Consider the following 21,689-nt stretch of genomic DNA (forward strand, 5'->3'; position numbering starts at 1 on the left):
TTTCTCCAAACATGAGCTAAGAGGAAAAACAAAGCATACAGAGTGTCACGGGGCAGAAATAGGAAAACAAGAGATGAGGAATATGGGCCCCTGAACTGCCCCTCAGGCTAGGGGAAGCCCTGTCTTTCCTTAACTTGGGGGTACCCTTGAAGGTAGGGAGGCCCAAGTCACCGACCTGTCCCTGTCTCCTGTTAAACCCTGAACTAAACCCCCAACCCCCACCCCAGGAGGTGAACAGTGTAAACAGCACCACAAAGCAAATAAACAGGAATAAACAATAAGAGAGTAAGCGGAACACGATACCAAAAGGTTAATGCACAAACTACAAAGTAACAAAACTCAGAACTTAGCTTGTGCACGCTGCTGCAGACTCCACAACACAGATAGCACAGCAACTGAGCTCCAAACACCAGACTTGGCTGACACCAGGGAGCTGCTACTGCGAGGTTGGTCTCCTGAAAGGACCTGTATAACCAACAGTCAGCTGATGCACCAGGTGACCTTATAAAGGATGGTGGGAGTGGTCACAAACATCAACTGACCCAGCAGCATTGCAATGCAATAACACCAGCGGCCACCGGGGGGAAACTGCATTAACCCCCAATGACCAGAAAGGAAAAAAGGTTTAAATCAGAGGGAAACCAGATCTGCCACAGATCCAAACATGGATCTTGACACAGAGATAACATATACAGTGCCTTGCAAAAGTATTCGGCTCCCTGGAACTTTTCAAACTTTTCCAACTTATCATGCTTCAAACATAAAGATACCAAATGTATATTTTTTGTGAAGAATCAACAACAAGTGGAACACAATTGTGAAGTTGAACAAAATGTATTGTTTTTTTTTACATTTTTGTGGAAATTCAAAAACTGAAAAGTGGGGTGTGCAATACTATTCGGCCATTTTAACGTAATACTTTGTTGCGCCACCTTTTGCTGCGGTTAAGTCTGTATCAGTTTTGTACATCGAGAGACTGTTCATTTAGAGGGAACATGGGCCTCTTGGCTGCATCTCTGATCAGTCTTCTCCTTGTTTGAGATGAAAGATAAGAGGGACGGCCGGGTCTTGGTAGATTTGCAGTGGTATGATACTCCTTCCATTTCAATATGATCGCTTGCACAGTGCTCCTTGGGATGTTTAAAGTTTTGGAAATTATTTTGTATCAAAATCTAGCTTTAAACTTCTCCACAACTGTATCACGGACCTGCCTGTTGTGTTCCTTGGTCTTCATGATGCTCTCTGTGCTTCAAACAACCCTGAGACTATCACAGAGCAGGCATATTTATACGGAGACTTGATTACACACAGGTGGATTATATTTATCATCATTAGGCATTTAGGACAACATTGGATCATTCAGAGCTCCGCAATGAACGTCTGGAGTGAGTTTGCTGCACAGAAAGTAAAGGGGCCAAATAATATTGCACGCCCCACTTTTCAGTTTTTGTATTTCCACACAAATTTTTTAAAAAACAACACATTTTGTTCAACTTCACAATTGTGTTCCACTTGTTGTTGATTCTTCACCAAAAAATTACATTTGGTAGCTTTATGTTTGAAGCATGGTATGTGGGAACAGGTTGACAAGTTTCAGTGAGCCGAATATTTTCACAAGGACTATTGATTTATGCACAATTTATTGAAAGTTTAGATATGCTTTAAGTACTTACCTTCCTTAATCCTGCTTTCCTGTTTACTCCAGAAGTTCTGAGATGAATGTAAGCTTTATTTCCCTGTGTGTTTGATATTTTTCCCCTTATCTGTAGAGGAGGAGCTGCACTACTGATCAAGAACATAAAGTGCAGCATGGATTCATCTCAGCTGAAAGTCTAGACCTTAGATCAGGAATGGGACAGACATTTATAGAACATTTCATAACTTTCCCAAAATCTTATGAAACAAAAAAGATTTCAAACAAACTGTATTGAACTACTGTACCCAATTTATTAAATATTTTAGGAGTCTGTCTATTTTATTCCGACTCTGACACCACCAAAATGGGCTGACTGACTCCACGACTCCCGACTCCACAGCCCTGGCTATTTCAGAGGTTAAAGTGGTGAGACAAGTAATTTCCAACCACATATGGGGTATTGGCGTTTTCAGGAGAAGAAGTTGCGAAACAAATTATCTGGTCCATTTTTTCCCATTAGTCCTTTAGAAAATTTAAAACTAATTTTTACAGGCCAATGTTATACAATTCTGTGAATCACCTTTGGATTTAAAATGCTCCGCATACCCCTTGATGAGATCCTTGAGTGGTGTTTCAAAAATGGGGTCACGTGGGGCGGGGGTCTGCTGTTTTGGCATCTCAGTGGTTCACCTAATGTGATATTTCAACTGCAGTTTATGCTAGCAAAAATTGGTCTCCAAAAGTCAAATGCTGCTCCTTACCTTTCGAGCCCTGCCATGTGCTAAAACTGTACTTTTATGCCACATACGGTGTATGCTTTCACTTAGGAGAGATTGATCAACAAACTGTGTGGTCAATTTTCTCCTGTTACACTTGTGAGAATGAAAAAAATTGGGGCTAAAGCAAAAAAACCTAATATTTAATTTTCACAAGCAATATTATACACTGCTCAAAAAAATAAAGGGAACACTAAAATCCCACATCCTAGATATCACTGAATGAAATATTCCAGTTGTAAATCTGTATTCATTACATAGTGGAATGTGTTAAGAACAATAAAACCTTAAATTTATCAACGTAGGGGGCGTGTCCGTATGCCGAGCTGAGCAGAAGTGTGGTGAAGGAGCTCCTGCCATCTCCCAGCTATAAACAGCATAATATCACCCTGCATCACCGGGTTCCACAGTCAGCATGGGGCCCAGGAAACCTAGGACCATACAGCAGCCTGCGGTGGACCAGCCAGCACAGCGGACGGCTCTGGACGCTTTTCTGGGCCTTGAACAAGTCCAGGGAGATACACAGGCGCCATCTTTACAGAGACAGGGCAGTGAGGAGGAAGCTTCCCAGCAAGACGCTCTGCATCAGGACGGCACTCAGGAGACTGATGGCTGCAGGGAGGAGGAGATCTCCCCCTCTACATCGGGGGATGAGCCTTAAGGCCCCGTCTCACATAGCGATTTACCAACGATCACGACCAGCGATACGACCTGGCCGTGATCGTTGGTAAGTCGTTGTGTGGTCGCTGGGGAGCTGTCACACAGACAGCTCTCTCCAGCGACCAACGATCAGGGGAACGACTTCGGCATCGTTGAAACTGTCTTCAACGATGCCGAAGTCCCCCTGCAGCACCCGGGTAACCAGGGTAAACATCGGGTTACTAAGCGCAGGGCCGCGCTTAGTAACCCGATGTTTACCCTGGTTACCAAAAAAAACAAACAGTACATACTCGCCTTTCGGTGTCCGTCAGGTCCCTTGCCGTCTGCTTCCTGCTCTGACTGAGCCGCCGTACAGTGAGAGCAGAGCACAGCGGTGACGTCACTGCTGTGCTGCGCTCTCACTGTACGGCGGCACTCAGAGCAGGAAGCAGACGGCAAGGGACCTGACGGACATCAGATGGTGAGTATGTAGTGTTTGTTTTTTTTTACATTTACGCTGGTAACCAGGGTGTAAACATCGGGTTACTAAGCGCGGCCCTGTGCTTAGTAACCCGATGTTTACCCTGGTTACCAGTGAAGACATCGCTGGATCGGTGTCACACACACCGATTCAGCGATGTCAGCGGGACCTCAACGACCAAAAAACGGTCCAGGCCATTCCGAGACGACCAGCGATCTCACAGCAGGGGCCTGATCGCTGGTACGTGTCACACATAGCGAGATCGCTACTGAGGTCGCTGTTGCGTCACAAAACTTGTGACTCAGCAGCGATCTCGCTAGCGATCTCGCTATGTGAGACGGGGCCTTTACACAGAAGGACCAGGACTTCATGGAGATCAGATAAGCAACGCTGCTGACAGCAGCCACGAGGTGAGGGGGAGGGGGGTGTTGGGCCCCCACTCCTTTACCCTTCATATCAGCCCACACAAACAAACAGCTCCTCATTACATCAGGAGGTCCATGGACAGAATAATACACAGGACACTGCCTATATCCAACCCCATCAGGGATACTACTCCTCTCATCATCCTGATTATTCAGTTAACTATCATCTTAAGGGTACTGTCACACTATACGATTTACCAACGATCACGACCTGCGATACGACCTGGCCGTGATTGTTGGTAAGTCGTTGTGTGGTCGCTGGAGAGCTGTCACACAGTCAGCTCTCCAGCGACCAACGATGCCGAGGTCCCCGGGTAACCAGGGTAAACATCGGGTTACTAAGCGCAGGGCCGCACTTAGTAACCCGATGTTTACCGTAGTTACAAGCGGAAAAGTAAAAAAAAAACAAACAGTACATACTTACATTCCGGTGTCTGTCCCCCGGCGTTCTGCTTCTCTCCACTGTGTCTGCGCCAGCCGGAAAGCACAGCGGTGACGTCACCGCTGTGCTCGCTTTCCGGCTGGCCGGCGCTCACAATGCAGAGAAGCAGAACGCCGGGGGACAGACACCGGAATGTAAGTATGTACTGTTTGTTTTTTTTTTTACTTTTCCGCTTGTAACCACGGTAAACATCGGGTTACTAAGCGCGGCCCTGCGCTTAGTAACCCGATGTTTACCCTGGTTACAAGCGAACGCATCGCTGGATCGCTGTCACACACAACGATCCAGCGATGACAGCGGGAGATCCAGCGACGAAAGAAAGTTCCAAACGATCTGCTACGACGTACGATTCTCAGCAGGATCCCTGATCGCTGCTGCGTGTCAGACACAGCGATATCATATGGATATCGCTGGAACGTCACGGATCGTACCGTCGTAGCGACAAAAGTGCCACTGTGTGACAGTACCCTAACTCACAGCCTGATGGCAGCTTCAGGGGGCCTGCCCCTCCCTCCCAAGACTGGCAGTCTATTCTGGCAACTCTACCATCTAAAGAGGACTTTAAGATCCTCATTAGTGAGGTCAAAGACATATGCAGGGCAGAAATAGCCAACGTGAGACGAGATTTACAACACTTAAAGGTAAGGTACCGCGTTTGTAGATCATTAATAAATCACTGTAATGTAGCATAACATGCTGCTATAACCAAGTTTTAAATGCATGTGAAACATATTTCGTGTGTTATATGTGTTTAAAGAAGGAACTGGGTGCTGACATCTTGGTTTCACAGCAGTTCATGACACTAGCAGTGTCATTTTACAGCACCCCATGGACATAGGAGATAATAGACCGGCGCTGACCCTATCTTTAACATTGGAGAGGCGATAGCAGTGAGCTGGGCACGCCTCTGTGGGCTGCACAACTCACTGCTGTAGGTGTGACTAGCAGCCATTTTATTATAGCCCAGTGCTCTCTGCCCAGCTCCACTTACTCTCTATCACAGGAGCTCCATTCCCAGCCTGCAGAGAGAGGTGACACCTGACACCTCTCTCAGCCATACAATGTATCTCTCCCCTCCCTCCACATTGCCTGGCCATTCACTGCAGACCTAGAGCTCCTTATCTTACTGAGGGATGAGTCACAGACAGCTCTGCACAGACAATGCTGCTCCATACACACCACATAAACTAACTGTGCTTCTGATGCAGTAACTGCTGGTGATAGCAGATCACAGGTCAGTCACACACAAAATGGCGCTGCCCTGTGATGCTGCTCTTCATTCTGCCCCAGGGATATTAGACCACCCAAAAGGGGAGGGAAATGCTGATGTCAGCAGTTGCTGCCCAGATTTTCCAGCTAACAGTAAAGCTGGTAAGTCTTACTATAGCTGCTTGAGGTCTAAAACGGAAAATGCTCCCCCTAGTGGTCAATATATATATATTTGTAAAAAAATATATAATATTTTTCATATAGAAATGTTTGCAAACAGTGCAAACATTGCATTAATACATTTTATTTACTATTTTAAGCTTAATTTCACAAATAAACAAACTACAAGAAAACTGGTGGCACCTTCCCTTTAAATGGGAGGATTAAGGCCCTGGAAGAGGAACATGACACCACAAGAAAACACATGACATAAATTCACCAGCTAGTGTCCTCACAACAACAAGTGATGGAGGAAATGCAGTCCCACTTGGAGGATTTGGACAATAGGGGACGCAGATGCAACATACGTGTGAGAGGAGTGCCTGAGGTGGAGGTCTCTGAGTCTCCTGATCTGATCCTGCAGGACATCTTTAATAACATTCTGGGTGCACCTCCAACCAATATAACTAAGTTGGACAGAGCACACAGGGCGCTACAGCCTAAGAACATGTCTACTCAACCCCGAGATATTATATGCTGTGTTCACGACTTTACTACTAAAGAATTGATCATGTCCAAAGCCAGGACCCGGAACCAGACGCCCTTATTTCGGGGAACAGAGGTTGAGCTCTTCCCTGATCTCTCCCGCATAACCCTGCAGAAGCGGAGACACCTCAGGCCCCTCTTGCTAATACTCCAGGAACACCAAATAAAGTATAGATGGGGGTTCCCATTTGCCCTGACAGCCAGGAAAGATGGAAAGTCCGCGACTCTGCGTACCCCTGCTGATGTGACGGCCTTCTGTACAACCCTGGAGATCCCGGCAGTCAACATTCCACCATGGGTCCTGCATGTACCTGGGGCTCCCCCTCCACCGGTGTGGACCAAGTTGGGGGGAGGAAGGCGCGGGGCGCGTGGGGGAGGTGGGGGGAGAGGCGGCCGTGCCCCGTCTTCCCCCCATACCCGTTGACTTGACTTTTAGTTTAGGCTTGTTTAGAACAGGCCGCATATTCTCTTTTTCTCTAAGCCTCCCTTACTGATTGGCCCCTCTGCCTTCTGGCCTGTGACGCTGGAAATGGGACATCCAAACCCCACTGGGGGATGGACACAATGCTGCCTCTGTGTCTGGAGCCGCACCATTTACTGAAACAATTGAAGCAGGTCACCCGGGAAGGCAGGTGGCGGGGGCTTCGCCAAGGCCACTTCGGTTGCTTCCCAGTTACCCCTTTCTTTACATTGGAGGGGCGGCTGGCTGGAGATAGACCGGCTCTCTCGGATTCGGAGACTTCCACCTATCCTAGGGCTTCCCTGGGATTGATATTGAGACCGACTTTTTCTACCACTCTGGCCCTCCGAGCCAAGAGTGGGTTTCCTCAGGGGATCCCTCTCCGGGTTAAACCCCGGGTATTGTTCTCAATTGTTTTTCTATGTTTTTTCACTTTTTGGATATGCAATTTACTAACTGAGTGTCTATGTCTTCCCTTTTCCTTGTTGTTCTTACCCTACCCAACCACCCAAATTTTGTTTCCACCCTCGGTTCGATCCTTGACAGCCTACATCTGGTGGACCAGCCACGCTGAGACAACCTCTATGTTAACTTACACCTTCAAAGGTAACGGTCCCGACACCTGCACTACACTCCACTTAATGCAACTAAGATGACACGTATTGTATCTATTAACGTGCGGGGTCTTAATTCTCCCCGCAAGAGGAAATTGCTGTTACAGGAGCTGCGCTCCACTAGGGCAGACGTGGCTTTCATCCAAGAGACCCACTTTGATTCTACAGGCTCATTTAAGTTTGCAGCCCACTTATATCCCCAACAATATCTAGCAAGCACGAATACTAAGAAAGGGGGGGTTGCAAACCTGATTGCAAAAAATTGCCCTATACAAGTCACTGGAAATCACTCTGACCCTAAGGGACATTACGTGATCCTGGAGGCACAGGTGGGGGGCTCACCTCATATTCTCGCTAACATTTATGCCCCGAACGAGGGACAGATTCGCTTTCTGAGGGGGGTATTTTCACTCGTAGGGGGGCTTCCCCATGCGGCGACTATAGTAGGTGGAGATTTCAATCTTCCATTCTCTGAAACATCTGACAGGCTTTCTCTCGGGGGGTTCCCGCCCTCTGACTCTGTAAAGAAGCTGTCTTTGGGCTTCCGGAGGTTTATAAGATCTGAGGTTCTCTTTGACGCATGGAGGGTGACACACCCTGTAGAGAGGGCCTTTACCTTCTTTTTACACCCACACCAGACCCATACCAGGATCGATTACTTCTTTGTAAACTCTGCTATTCTTAAGAGGCTGGGGGGGGGTGGAACTGGGCTCCATTACCTGGTCAGATCATGCTCCTGTGATCATGGAACTTGAAGGAGCCCATTCTCGACCTAGATTTGGCCACTGGCGCTTAAATTAATCTTTACTCAAGGACCCCGAAGTCAGGGCCTCACTGCATAAGCAACTGGAGGAATTCTTCCAGCTCAATACGGGCTCAGTCTCCTCCCTGGGAATTCTGTGGGAGGCACATAAGGCGGTGATGAGGGGCCATTTTATTAGGGAGGGCGCCAAGGCCAAGAGATCCGCAGGGGTCCAGAGGGCACATTTGGCTTCTCAACTAAAGCTTCATGAGAGGACACTCGCTGAATCTCCCTCTCTGGCCGCTTTGAAAGAGGCGGTCAGACTAAGGGAAAAATTAAAAGATCTGGCGGTGGCGGGGGCGGATAAGCTGCTAACTTTCTCTAGACAGAAATTCTATGTAAGGGGCAATAAGGCACACACCCTCCTGGCACGCCAGCTGAAGGAATGCTCCGCGGCTTCATCTCCTGAGGCCTTGCGGGACGCTGCAGGGGTGATGCATTATCACCCTGATGCCATAGCTGATATTTTTTATATTTTCTACAAAAAATTGTACAATCTTGGTCCCCCATCGGCTGATGGATCCCAGGGTTCAGGGGCTATTGAAGACTATCTTGCTACCTTAGACCTCCCCTCCCTACCTAGTGAAGCGATTGAATCTCTAAATAGTGCAGTTTCCTCTGAAGAGGTAGAGGAGGTTTTGGAGTCCCTGCCCATGGGAAAATCACCTGGCCCTGATGGTCTGACATACTTTTACTATAAGACATTTGCCAAAACACTTCTTCCTCACTTGGCCTCATTATTTAACTCCTTCTTGCAAGGCAACCCAATCCCGTCCACAATGCTACATTCCCACCTCATCCTCCTTCCAAAGCCGCCCAGGGACCCCTTGGACTGTGCAAACTACAGGCCAATAGCCCTTTTGAATACTGATTTGAAGGTGTTCACCAAGCTACTGGCCTCCAGACTTAATAAATGGCTACCCTCGATTATTCATAAAGACCAAGTAGGCTTTATTCCATGCCGTCAAGGGGGTGATAACACCAGGAGGGTTGTGGACTTGGTGGATATCTCGAACCAAAAGAAATTGCAAACACTAGTACTGAGCCTTGACGCCGAGAAGGCTTTCGATCGCCTCTCCTGGCCATTTCTTTTTAGTACAATGCGGGTCTGTGGCATCTCGTGCGGATTTTTGTCCGCACTGAGATCCCTATACAATCACCCTACAGCAGCCATAAAACTCCCTCTCTGTACATCCAAACCATTCACTTTATCGAATGGCACCAGGCAGGGGTGCCCTTTGTCACCTCTCCTGTTTGCCCTCTGCATAGAGCCCCTGGCAGCGTCCATACGACGGGACCCCAATATTTCTGGGGTGATGGTTGGGAGTAAATTTTTTAAGATCGCACTATTTGCTGATGATGTCCTATTGACGCTCACTAATCTCCACGTGTCTCTTCCGAACCTCATGAGGGCTTTGAGGAGATATGAGGACTTATCTGGATATAAAATCAATTCCAGCAAAACGGAGGCTATGCCGCTTAACATCCCCCTTGAGGTATGGGACCACCTACGCCTGAATTTTAAATTCAGGTGGAAACAGGATGCTGTGAAATATCTGGGGGTGAATATTACGTCCTCATATGAGACCCTCTACAAACTAAATTTCCCCTCCCTCTTTAAAGAATCAAAAGCCCGCCTGACTAAATGGCAATCACTCCCTCTCTCGTGGATGGGTCGGATAGCGGCGGTAAAAATGAGCCTTTTACCCAGATTGATCTACGCCTTTGAGACCCTCCCAGTTGGAGTTCCGGTCTCGGAATTGAAGTCCCTTCAGGCGGCTATTATTAGGTTCATATGGCAACAAAAGCGCCATAGAGTGGCTAAGGAGGTTCTCACAGCTCATAAGACCAGGGGAGGGCTTTCTGTGCCAAATATTCTTAATTACTACTGGGCTACTCACCTGAGGAGAATCCCCTGCTGGACATCCCTATGGGCCTACAGCAAGTGGAATGAAATAGAGAAATTATGGCTTGCCCCAATACACCCTAACTCTCTTTTATGGTCGCCAGCACAATGTAAGTCCTTTCCGCCCCTTTTAGGCCCCATGCAGTTCACCCGTGACATTTGGAATACCTGCACACGGAGATTCACCCTCATGTCACCTTGCTCCCCCCTTGTGTCCTTCATCTATCATCCACAGCTCCCAAGCAGTTTAGAGTCTCCTATGGTTCACCCTTGGCTTAAAGCGGGCCTATTTAGATTTGCGGATATTATATATGGGGAGACCATGGAGATTCACTCCTTTGATTATCTTAAGCAACATTTCTCGATTTCCAACAGGGAATTATTTCAATACCTACAAATCAGAGATTTTGCTAACTCCCTATATGGTAAAGCGGGAGCTTCGATCCCCACGGATTTCGAGACAATTTGCAGGAGGGGCGTGAACACCAGGGGTCTGATCTCAGAAATTTATAACCTTTTATCGGATCCACGGGATGGGTCTGGTGAATCTTTTCTATACATGCGCAAGTGGGAGGCCGCCCTGGAGCGGCGTATTTCTCCCCGAGAGTGGTCTGTCATTGGGAGGAATGCCGCAAAATCATCAGTGTGTACTCTCTATAGAGAAAATATCTATAAGATACTAATGCACTGGTATCACACTCCAGAGTTTCTGCATGGACTGAATCCCTCTGTCCCTCCCTCCTGTTGGAGATGTGGAGGAAGCACTGGGTCCCTCATGCACATATTCTGGTCATGCCCAAAAATTGTGCCTTTTTGGGGTCAAGCTAAGTCCCTCATTGACAAGGTATTGCATACAGATATAGAACTAAACCCGCTGGTGCTTCTCCTGGGTCACGGGGCGCCGGGTATGGGCAAACTTTCCAATAGATTATTGCAACATATCCTTACGGCGGCCAGATGCCTGATTGCGCGTTTTTGGAGGCAGCCGAGTCCCCCTTCGCTTCAGATCCTCATTAGACGGATCATGGATGTCAGAAGGATGGAACACCTTACAGCCTTACTAAATGACTCGGTGGTGCGCTTCCAGGCAATATGGTCCCCGTGGGATTATTATGCAGCGGGATCCGACCTGTAGTGCCGCTGAGTTCGGATTTGTTTAGTTGATTTAACTGAGGTTTTTCCCTTTTTTTTTTTTTTTTCTTCCCCTCCCCTCCTTCTACTCCTTACTGTCTTGTCTTGTCTTTGTCATTTACGTCTTTGTAAAATTAAGGTCATTTATAGCCTTACATCGTTTATATCGTTTATTATTCATGCACACTATACAGAAACTAAATACTTGTACGACCCTGTTTTGTTATACCATGTTTAATAAAATAAAAATTTTATGGTTAAAAAAAAAATTATCAACGTAAATCACAACTAATATCCCACGGAGGTCTGGAGTTGGATTTGGGCTCAAAATCAAAGTGGAAAATGAAGGTACAGGCTGATCCAACTTCAGTGGAAATGCCTCAAGACAAGGAAATGATGCTCAGTAGTGTGTGTGGCCTCCACATGCCTGTATAACCCCCCTACAATGCATGTGCATGCTCCTGATGAGGCGGCGGATGGTCTCCTGAGGGATCACCTCCAAGTCCTGGGCTAAAGCGTCCTTGATACCTTTTACATTCAGTATTAATATATTAGCCATTATCTTGATAGAAAAGAGAAAAAAACAATGTGCACAGCATTTTACCCAAGATAATATTGAACAATTCTCTCCTCTAAGGATCATCAGATACCAGAATCTCTCTAAGGCCATGTGCACACGTTCAGTATTTTTCGCGTTTTTTTCCTCGTTTTTTTCCCTATTAAATCCGTGATAAAAACGCGAAAAAAACGCTAACATATGCCTCCCATTATTTTCAGTGTATTCCACATTTTTTGTGCAAATGTAGCCTTTTTTTCCGCGAAAAAATCACATCGCGGAAAAAAAAGCAACATGTTCATTGAAATGCGGAATTGCAGGGGATTCCGCACACCTAGGAGTGCATTGATCTGCTTACTTCCCGCACGGGGCTGTGCACACCATGCGGGAAGTAAGCAGATTATGTGCGGTTGGTACCCAGGGTGGAGGAGAGGAGACTCTCCTGCACGGACTGGACACCATATAATTGGTCCAAAAAAAAGAATAAAAAAAAAAAATAGTCCTATACTCACCTTCAATGTCTTCCCGCCTCTCCGCTGCATGCTGCCGCTTCGGTTTCTATAGCTGGTGTGCGGTGAAGGACCTGCGATGACGTCACAGTCTTGTGATTGGTCGAGACCGGTCATGTGACCGCTCACGTGACCGCGACGTCATGGAAGGTCCTGAACCACACCAGCATCTATAGGAACGGACGGCTGCAGGTGAGTATAACCATTTTTTTATTTTTTTTAATTATTTTTAAACATTCTATCTTTTACTATAGATGCCGCATAAGCAGCATCTATAGTAAAAAGATGGTCACACTTGTCAAACGCTATGTTTGACAAGTGTGACCAACCTGTCAGTCAGTTTTCCAAGCGATGCTACAGATCGCTTGGAAAACTTTAGCATTCTGCAAGCTAATTACGCTTGCAGAATGCTAAAAAAATGCGAAAAAAAAATGGAAAAAAACCGCAAAAAAAAAATGCGGATTTCTTGCAGAACATTTCCGGTTTTCTTCAGGAAATTTCTGCAAGAAATCCGGACGTGTGCACATACCCTAAGAGAGCAAGAAAAGACCATCATATGCCCTACGAATCTGTAGGAAGAGATACAAAAGGAAAGCGGGGAGACAAAGACAAAACAGTACACTAATTCACAACAGACAGAATCCAAAAAAACAATGGCTTAACCAAAGAATGAGGAGAGAGAGGAGGGAAGGAACAAGTCTGTCTCCTCATCTCTCTCCTCTGTGGGTAAGTAGGCATAACCAACCTTTCCTAGTCATTTTTCAAGAAAGGAACTGGGAAAAAAAACCCTTTGTGAGGAAGTTGTGGTAAGAGGCACCCAACGAAAACACCGTAAGTGCAAAACACTAAAGAACAAAATATTCTATGCTTCTATGCTTACCTTCACCTACCATCCAAAACAGGAGAACGGCTAAAAAGAAATTACCAAAATGTCAGAGAAGAGGTGTAATCATAAACTTTAAACTATTATATGGAAATAGAATCAGACAAAACCCTGCTTCTGAAATAAAAATGTTGTGTAAGCATATATGAAAAAAGAAAAAAAAAATGGCTCAAGTTGAATCCAGTTGTGTGGTCTCCCGGGAAGAACGGCCTCTCTTCTTGGCCTCAACATTCTGCCAGATTGGCAGAGGTGAAACGGGAGGCATGACCAAGTCCCAATCCGTCAGGTCGGGGAGTGGAATTGCCAGATCAGCGTAGAAAGCCAGAAGGTCCTTAAAGGAGCGTAAGGTAATTGACTGTCATTTCTCACAACAATGGGCAAAGGGGTACCCCCAGCGATACTGTAGATTTTTATTTTTCAGTGCGGTGAGAAGTGTTTTCAGATGTCTTCTTCTTTGGAGGGTGATCTACGACAGGTCAGGATACAGTTGGATAGGGGCTCCATTAAATTCAAGCTTACGGCGAACACAAGCCTTAGACATGATGGACTCTTTTGTTTGAAAGTTATGGATGGAACATATCACATCTCGGGGCTGAGATTGAGCTCCCTTGAGGCGGAGGGCCCTATGTGCTCCATCCAGCTTTATTTTATGGGATGAATCCCATAAATCCAGTATTGAACTGAAGGTAGATTCGAGTACTGTATACAAATCCTCTGAACCAGTTGCTTCAAGGATACCCCTCATCCTAATGTTATTGCGGCGCCTTCTGTTGTCCAAGTCCTCCAAATGTTTATTCATCTCGCCCAATACCCTAGCGTATGAAACTACATGGCACTGCAATTTTGAGATATATTGTCTAGTGGCATCGTGCGCCGTTTCCACAGCATCCACACCAGGGATTTGAAATCCTCTTTAATTGGAAGGTGCCTGAGATATCGCTCCAGAGATTTGTTGTCTAGTTGGAGATCTGCATCTCCGGAATCAGCCTCTGACATATGATCCTGTGAAGCCCCCTCGGTGTCATTAAGTGAGTCCAGAAAGTGTGAAGTACAGGCTGCTTATCAAGATGGCACCAGCTTCTGTTCAATAGCACAGGGACATGTGCTTCTCTCACCAGCTGGTGATTTAAAGGGACTCTGTCACCTGAATTTGGAGGGAACAATTTTCAGCCATAGGGGTGGGATTTTCGGGTGTTTGATTCACCCTTTCCTTACCGCTGGCTGCATGCTGGCTGCAATATTGGATTGAAGCTCATTCTCTGTCCTCCATAGTACATGCCTGCACAAGGCAATCTTGCCTTATGCAGACGTGTACTATGGAGGACAGAGAATGAACTTCAATCCAATATTGCAGCCAGCATGCAGCCAAGCGGGTAAGGAAAGGGTGAATAAAACACCCGGAAACCCCGCCCCTATGGCTGAAAATTGTTCCCTCCAAATTCAGGTGACAGAGTCCCTTTAAGGAGGTAAGATGATGCAGAGCTCTCCCTGTTCTCCAGGGAAACTTTGGCTGATGTCTCCTTTCTCTTTTTAGCCAGTTTGTATGTCAGTTAGGCATGTAATCCTCTCTATAAGGACGGCAGGTTCAGGAGCAGAAGTTCTATGCTTCCATTGAGTGCAGCTCCCAGACACGCCCCCCCCCACATCAATTTTTTTAAGAGTCATAGAATCTGATAAAGAGACACCTTTACCTTTTTATTTTTCTCACTTTTTTCTTATTTCCTTTTGTGAGTAGGAGTGAAATGGAGTGTTGAACTTGAATTAATGTATTAATTACGATTTCTGTTATGTTCACTGTTTATTTCATTCTGCTGCTGTGAACGCAAGGCTAGTATAACTTTCCTGATTGTAATGACAATCAGAATTTTGTTTCAATGATGTACCAGTAAACGAAATTAATGTATTTAATCATCTTACCCTAATGAGAAATTAGTATAATATAGTATTGATTTTAAATTATGTACTTTAACAAGATCAGTAAAGCTTTGACGTGAAGGAACAATTTCTAATTTATATAAAATGGAATTATAGTACAATTTTTTTTGCAATTTTTGTAGAGCTCGGTTTATATTTCTAATGCTGAAAATTTGTCATTCATTATTTTCAATTACAAACCTAAACAACTCTTAAGAAAAAAAATTATTATGTATGGTGTCACAGCTTTATTTTATTTCTTACAGGCTTTTGGTCAAACTTCAAGAGCTTAATTATCAGCTTAAAGTTAAAGCAGTATTTGATAAGTAAGTAGATGTTCGTTATTATGTACATTGAATCTGTATAAAACTTTAATAATTATTTTGTCTGTTCCAACATTAAACATAAAGAAATTTCATTACCCCCTTAATGAAGTGAACGTGAGACTTATTATTATCAAGTTTAGCAACAGTTTCTAAAAAAGAATAAAAACTCACATTCACTTTATATGAAGATACTACTACGTTGTTTGTTTGTTTTTTTTTCAAAACATCCCACATGACCCAGACCCATAGACAGGTGGCCAAAGTCTAAGGCTATGTGCACGTTTTGCGGATCTTGCTGTGGATCCGCAGCGGATTTGCAGCAGTTTTCCATGCGTTGTACAGTACCATGTAAACGTATGGAAAACAAAATCTGCAGTGCACATGCTTCGGAAAAAAACGCTCGGAAGCGCAGCAGTGTTTTTTCTGCAGCATGTCAATTCTTTGTGCGGATTCCGCAGCGGTATCCACCTGCTCCTCAATAGGAATCTGCAGGTGTAAAACTGCATGTGGAATCCACACAAAAACCACTCTAAATCCGCTGTAAATCCATGGGTAATCTGCAGTGTGGTTTACCTGCGGATTGTGCAAAAACCGTGCGGAAAAATATGCACACAATCCGCAACATGTGCACATAGCCTTAAGGTATAGTCACAATTGGTTCAGAACTGTACTTAGAGGTTTATTCAGAAGTTAGTTTTTCTGGTATGTGTTTTGTCTGTATTATTAATTTATTAAATGGTATATTCACCTGTCCATTTTAGGTTTTTTTGTAAGAAAACAAAGACATGACCTTATTTGCAGATCAAAGACTTCTATTTAAGTTAACAGGTCTGTGGAAAAAAGTGGATAGCACTGGGATGCCACCTGCATTTCATTGGAGTGCTGTCTATTTTTTTCTGAGTAGTTAATTAGTAAAGCTTTTAATTTTTTCTTTCATATGATTAAAACAGATGACACTCAGGCTGCCATCACACTAGCAGTATTTGGTCAGTATTTTACATCAGTATTTGTAAGCCAAAACCAGGAGTGGAACATATAGAGGAAAAGTATAACAGAAACATAGGCACCACTTCTGCATTTATCACCCACTCCTGGTTTTGGCTTACAAATACTGATTTAAAATACTGACCAAATACTGCTAGTGTGACGGCAGCCTGAGATTGTAAAAACTGATACATGGACCAAAAATGGACACAGCACACTGGAGAAAAAATACTTAGAAAAAAACTTGTGTAAATTTAGCCTAAAAAATGTATTGTACAAGATCTGTATGCACACAGGATGTTTGGAATTACCAGTTGACTAACACTTTAAGGCACTTGTGAATACACCCTTATGCAATCTATTACTACCATAATTAAAATTCTTAGGTAAAGTAATTTGGAGTGCTAGAAAAATAGCAAAAAGTAAGTTCGCATATAAATCATATACCTTATATTTTTAGAGTTATGGCTGACGGTTATTTTCATTATATCTTTTTTTTATTTTTCCTTTAGGGATGTCAGTGAAAAAAATACAGTTAAAGGGTACGTGATATCTCATGTTAGACCTTTTGATAATATCTGTTAAATTATCTCCGGTATGTGAAGTATGTTGAATAATAGATGACGTGCCCTTAAAGAAGCACTCCTCCTATCAAAATTTGTATTGTCTTAATATATTGCAGTCATGATATTATACAGGACTGTGTACTTACAATTGCTCATTTTGCCCTTCAACCCAGCTAATTCTTCTCTTTTCTGTTAGATCTATGACATCTTATAATAAAAAACTTAGTAGCTGAATCCTTCTAAGCTCTATGTAAAATAAGGTAAATTTTCCCTATATGAGTCATAAGTCATTGCAAAAGTCCCAGGCAGGGGGTGGAGCAGAGCAACTGACTCCGTAGTTGAAAAGGAGAATAATTTCTGCAGGGAGAAGAGACTTCCTGTTCCTACATAGAGTAGAGAAAAGATAAGAAATACCTTGGTAGAAAGGCAAATAAGGAATTGTAAGTACACAGTGCTATATGATATGATGAGTGCAAAATAGTAAGGCTAGGTTCACATTGCGTTAACAGCAGCCCGTTCAACACATGCGTTAACGGGCTGCTGTAAACGCAAGTGCCGACATTCCATCGCGCTAGCGCAGATAGAGCTAGCAGATGCTCTATCTGCGCTAGTAGTGACGGACCCGGAAAGGCTGCAGCCCGCATCCCAGGGTCAGTCACTCAATGATGGCACATCGCTAGCGCACGCCCATTGTGGGCGTGCATTAGCGAAGTGTCCAACATAGGGCATAATGGCGGCGTTAACGGACTGCGTTACACTGCATTATGCCATGGTGTACGTAGTCCGTCTAACGGACGCCACAGACGCAGTGTGAACCCAGCCTAAGGGGCACACAAACTTTGAGAGGAGTGCTTCTTTATGTTTGTTTGGAGAAATGTTAGATTTAGAGTGTGTTCACATTATGTTTAACCCTTATTTGAGACTCCATCAGGAATTACCATCTTAAAACCCAAGAAACAGGGTTTAGACAGAAACCTGATGGAGCCATTAACTATTATGAGGAAGATATTGCTGGAAAAACAATTAGCACAAATAGGGTCTTATCCAATTACACGAGGTAATGAAAAAACTGGGGATTGCTAACCTGGTCCAGTTGTGTGACCACAACAGTAAAACCGTTTTTGGAAATCAGCTACTGCAAAATCTCAATTGCATGCCATTAGATGGGTAACTAGAGTTAAGATGTTTCAAACTGTGCTGCTGACGATACCAGTATCTTGGATCATAGGTATTGTAGTGCAGCGGAGTTGGTGCAGTGCGGCATATAGGCAGGGACCACAGAAAGTTCAACATAAATGGTATCTTTATTTTTAGAACTCACACATAGGAGTGATGTCCTCCAGATCACAGCCGGGTTTCCACAAACGCAGTCCAGAACTCAAAACCTGTTGTCATGAACAATGGAACTACCATATCTTTGGGTTGCGTCAGCCACCAGGTAGTCCCTGGCTCTGTGTTAGCTCTTCACTGACCTGGGTAGCACAGAGCCGCCTGCTCTGCTGCTTGCAAACTCCAACACTGACACCTAAGGCAAAACTGACAGATTTAAATGGAATTGTGGCCATAGAGCCATTTCCAAAACCCAGAGTGGAGAGAGCAATTCGTTACACTACCAAACCTGCAAATGTCTCAAAAAATAAAAACCCTTAACAGGTTTTCCTAGAAATCTAAAACAGCAGAAAAAAGGCAGCAATGTTTACTTGCCCTGGACTCCAAACAAATGCACTATCAGGATGCAGCTGTGCATCACCTGTATGTTAACAGCCCCACATACAAGCCTCAAATGTGCATTAACATACCAAGCAACCACCCCCTCCATGGATTGGTAGGCCGAAAGTGGTTGTCTCATTGGTATTTTTGCACCTGTATTGCCATCTTAACTACATGGGTCTACTGCATCCTGATATTACTTTTGTTTGGAGGCATGGGCAGGTAAACATTGCTGCCTTTTTTTCTGTTGTTTTTGAATTTTTTGAGGATTTTTAAGTCCTCTTTTTGTGGTTTTGCTAGAAATCTGACTGAGTCACTACTTGGACCCAATCCATACTTTCTTTTATTTGGCTTTGTGACTTACAGGCGTTCTGCTGTGAACACAAGGCACTCAAGCAGGCTTAAAAGGACTCTGTCCACATCCTGGGGGACACATATCGACCCTCGCATATGATCCTCCTTACTGCCTCACAGTATTCAGAAAAGGATCCCAAGATTGAAGAGTTTTAATAGCATCTTAACAATTTCTCCTGTCAGCTCAGACTGCTAAGAATCAAATTATAGTATGCCACTTCATGTGCCTACCAAATATGGAATCTTTTCTGGTTTAGTTTCCTTGCTTTATCTTACTTTCTAAAAAAATGTTGGGGATGGTGGTACTAAAATGGCTGTAATAAATATAGGGGATAACTCAGGAGACTCTTTGCGTGGAACAAGACAACTACAGGACACAGTTTTATAAGTGGTAAAGTCTATATTATCACACGGTGATTCAAACAGGTGCAGAGAGAAACTCAAGTCCACAACACTTGGAGTAAATATTAAACGCAGCTTAGCAGTCTATAGGAAACTTCAGAGGAAAATGCAATCACGCAGAAAGTCTATGAAGCACAATTATTCTTGAGGATACTTGACACGAATACGTCCTTGTTTTAGTCCAAACACAGATAGATATGCTTATAAGGCAGTTCAAACAATATCTTAGGTCAACCAGGGAGGCCTGGGTAATAGTCTCAGTTTTTTGCAGAGCAGCAACAGCTTGCATGTCCAGCAAATGCAGATGGAAGTAAACACGAGCAGCAGATGAAGGAAAATTACTGGAAACTGGTATATGCAGCAGGAACTCAGAGCAGAGTAGCAGGAACACCACACAGGTTCACAGGAGCAGGTATATAGCCAGGGAGTCATCAGAGTCAGGAGCTGGATGCAAGGCAGAATACTCTAGCACAGACTGAAGGCTGGGGTGAAGTTTTATAGCAGGAAGACACAGTGCACATGAGACCAAAGACGCCATCTTGGAAAAGTGCAGTAATGCACAAAAGGTAATAAAAAATGTTCAGAGTCCTGACATTACTCCCTCCTTAGAAGCGGCCTCAGGACGATCCTGGACCTGGTTTCTCAGGGAATCTCTGATGAAAATGAGAAATGTTCTGTTGGGCATTGATGTTTTCCACAGGTTCCCAAGAGTTTTCCTCAGGGTGATATCCCTGCCATCTTATCAGATATTGGAGCCGATTCCTGTGAATCCTGGAATCAACATATTTCCTCCACCACAAATTGTTCTTGCCCATCAATCACCACAGGCTGCGGAGGTGGCACAACACGTCCCTAGAAGGTATTAGGAGATACAGGCTTTAGTAAAGATACATGAAAAACTGGATGCACCTTCATAGTCCTTGGCAGCTTCAGCCGGCAGGCCACAGAGCTCACAATACCGTTGATCTTGAAAGGGCCAATGAATTTCTGTCCAAGTTTTTGTGAAGGAACATTTAACTTCAGATTCTTAGTTGCTAACCACACGGAATCTCCTACATTGAACATGGGTGCAGGTTTACGGAATCTATCAGCCGATCTCTTATAACGTTCTTGAGCTGTGGTCAGGGATTCCTTCAGAACCTCCAGATTTTGCCTCATCACAGTCAGCCTTTCCTCCACTGCCGGAACCGGAGAATTAATTGGAGACCTAGGTAAGATACACAGATGATAAATCAGACTGGCAAAGAAAGGTGTAAATTTAGTGGAGGCGCTCTGAGAATTGTTATATGAAAATTCGGCTAACGGCAGCAACTCCAACCAATCATCCTGGAGATGGCTGACATAGCATCTTAGATATTGTTCAGGCGTCTGGTTGGTACACTCAGTCTGACCATTTGTCTGGGGATGATAAGCGGAATAGAGACAGACATTAATATTGAGTGCAGAGCAAAATCCCTTCCAGAATCTTGAAGTGAACTGTGCTCCACGGTCAGAGATGATCTCATCCGGAACCCCATGCAACCAAAAGACATTCTGTATAACCAAGTTCACTGTATCTTTAGCTGAGGGGAGGACGGTGCACGGAACAAAATGAGCAGCTTTAGTCAGGCGATCAACTACCACCATGATTGTATTCATGCCCCCCGATGTAGGCAGCTCCACAATAAAGTCCATTGATATAGACTCCTAAGGGCGGGACGGAACAGGTAATGGTTGTAGAAGACCGGTAGGGGCCACATGAGGAGTCTTGTAACGAGCACATACCTCGCAAGAGAGAACATAGTCATTGGTATCCTTCAGGCAAGTTGGCCACCAGAAGAATCGGCTCAGGAACTCTTGTGTCTTCTGTACCCCCTTGTGACCAGCCAACTTGGAGTCATGTACCAACTTGAGGATCTGCAGACGGACAACCTCAGGGACGTAGATACGTCGATCTTTGAACCACATGCCACCCTTAAAGACAAGATTAATATCCACAGGTGGGTTGGCCAGAAATACATCACCTTCATAGGCCTCCCTTCACTCCTTCCACAAGTCCTTATCGTGGATAACTCCGATGAAATTAGCATCAGATAGAATGGTCTTGGACGGGGCTCCAGGTATGGAATCCACAGCATGGATTCTGGATAAAGCATCAGCCTTCCCATTACGAGAACCTGGACGGTACAAGATAACAAAGTTTAATTGAATTAAAAATAAGTTCCAACGAGCCTGATGAGGAGAAAGACATGTAGCGGATCTAAGGAACTCTAAATTGCG

The 21,689-nt window shown here is 44.6% G+C and overlaps 1 protein-coding gene across 3 annotated transcripts in view; it reads left to right on the plus strand.

Moving 5' to 3' along the window:
• Positions 1–21,689, plus strand: part of STAT1 (signal transducer and activator of transcription 1) — a 2,295,457-nt gene that overhangs the window by 564,770 nt on the left and 1,708,998 nt on the right. For all 3 annotated transcript variants that reach the window (XM_077275645.1, XM_077275646.1, XM_077275644.1), the window contains exons 11-12: positions 15,355–15,414; positions 16,911–16,940. In XM_077275645.1, coding sequence (XP_077131760.1) covers positions 15,355–15,414; positions 16,911–16,940 — 90 coding nt within the window. The remainder of the gene's footprint in view (positions 1–15,354; positions 15,415–16,910; positions 16,941–21,689) is intronic.

The sequence above is a fragment of the Ranitomeya variabilis genome, chromosome 7, assembly GCF_051348905.1.
Source record: "Ranitomeya variabilis isolate aRanVar5 chromosome 7, aRanVar5.hap1, whole genome shotgun sequence".
Lineage (NCBI taxonomy): Eukaryota > Metazoa > Chordata > Amphibia > Anura > Dendrobatidae > Ranitomeya > Ranitomeya variabilis.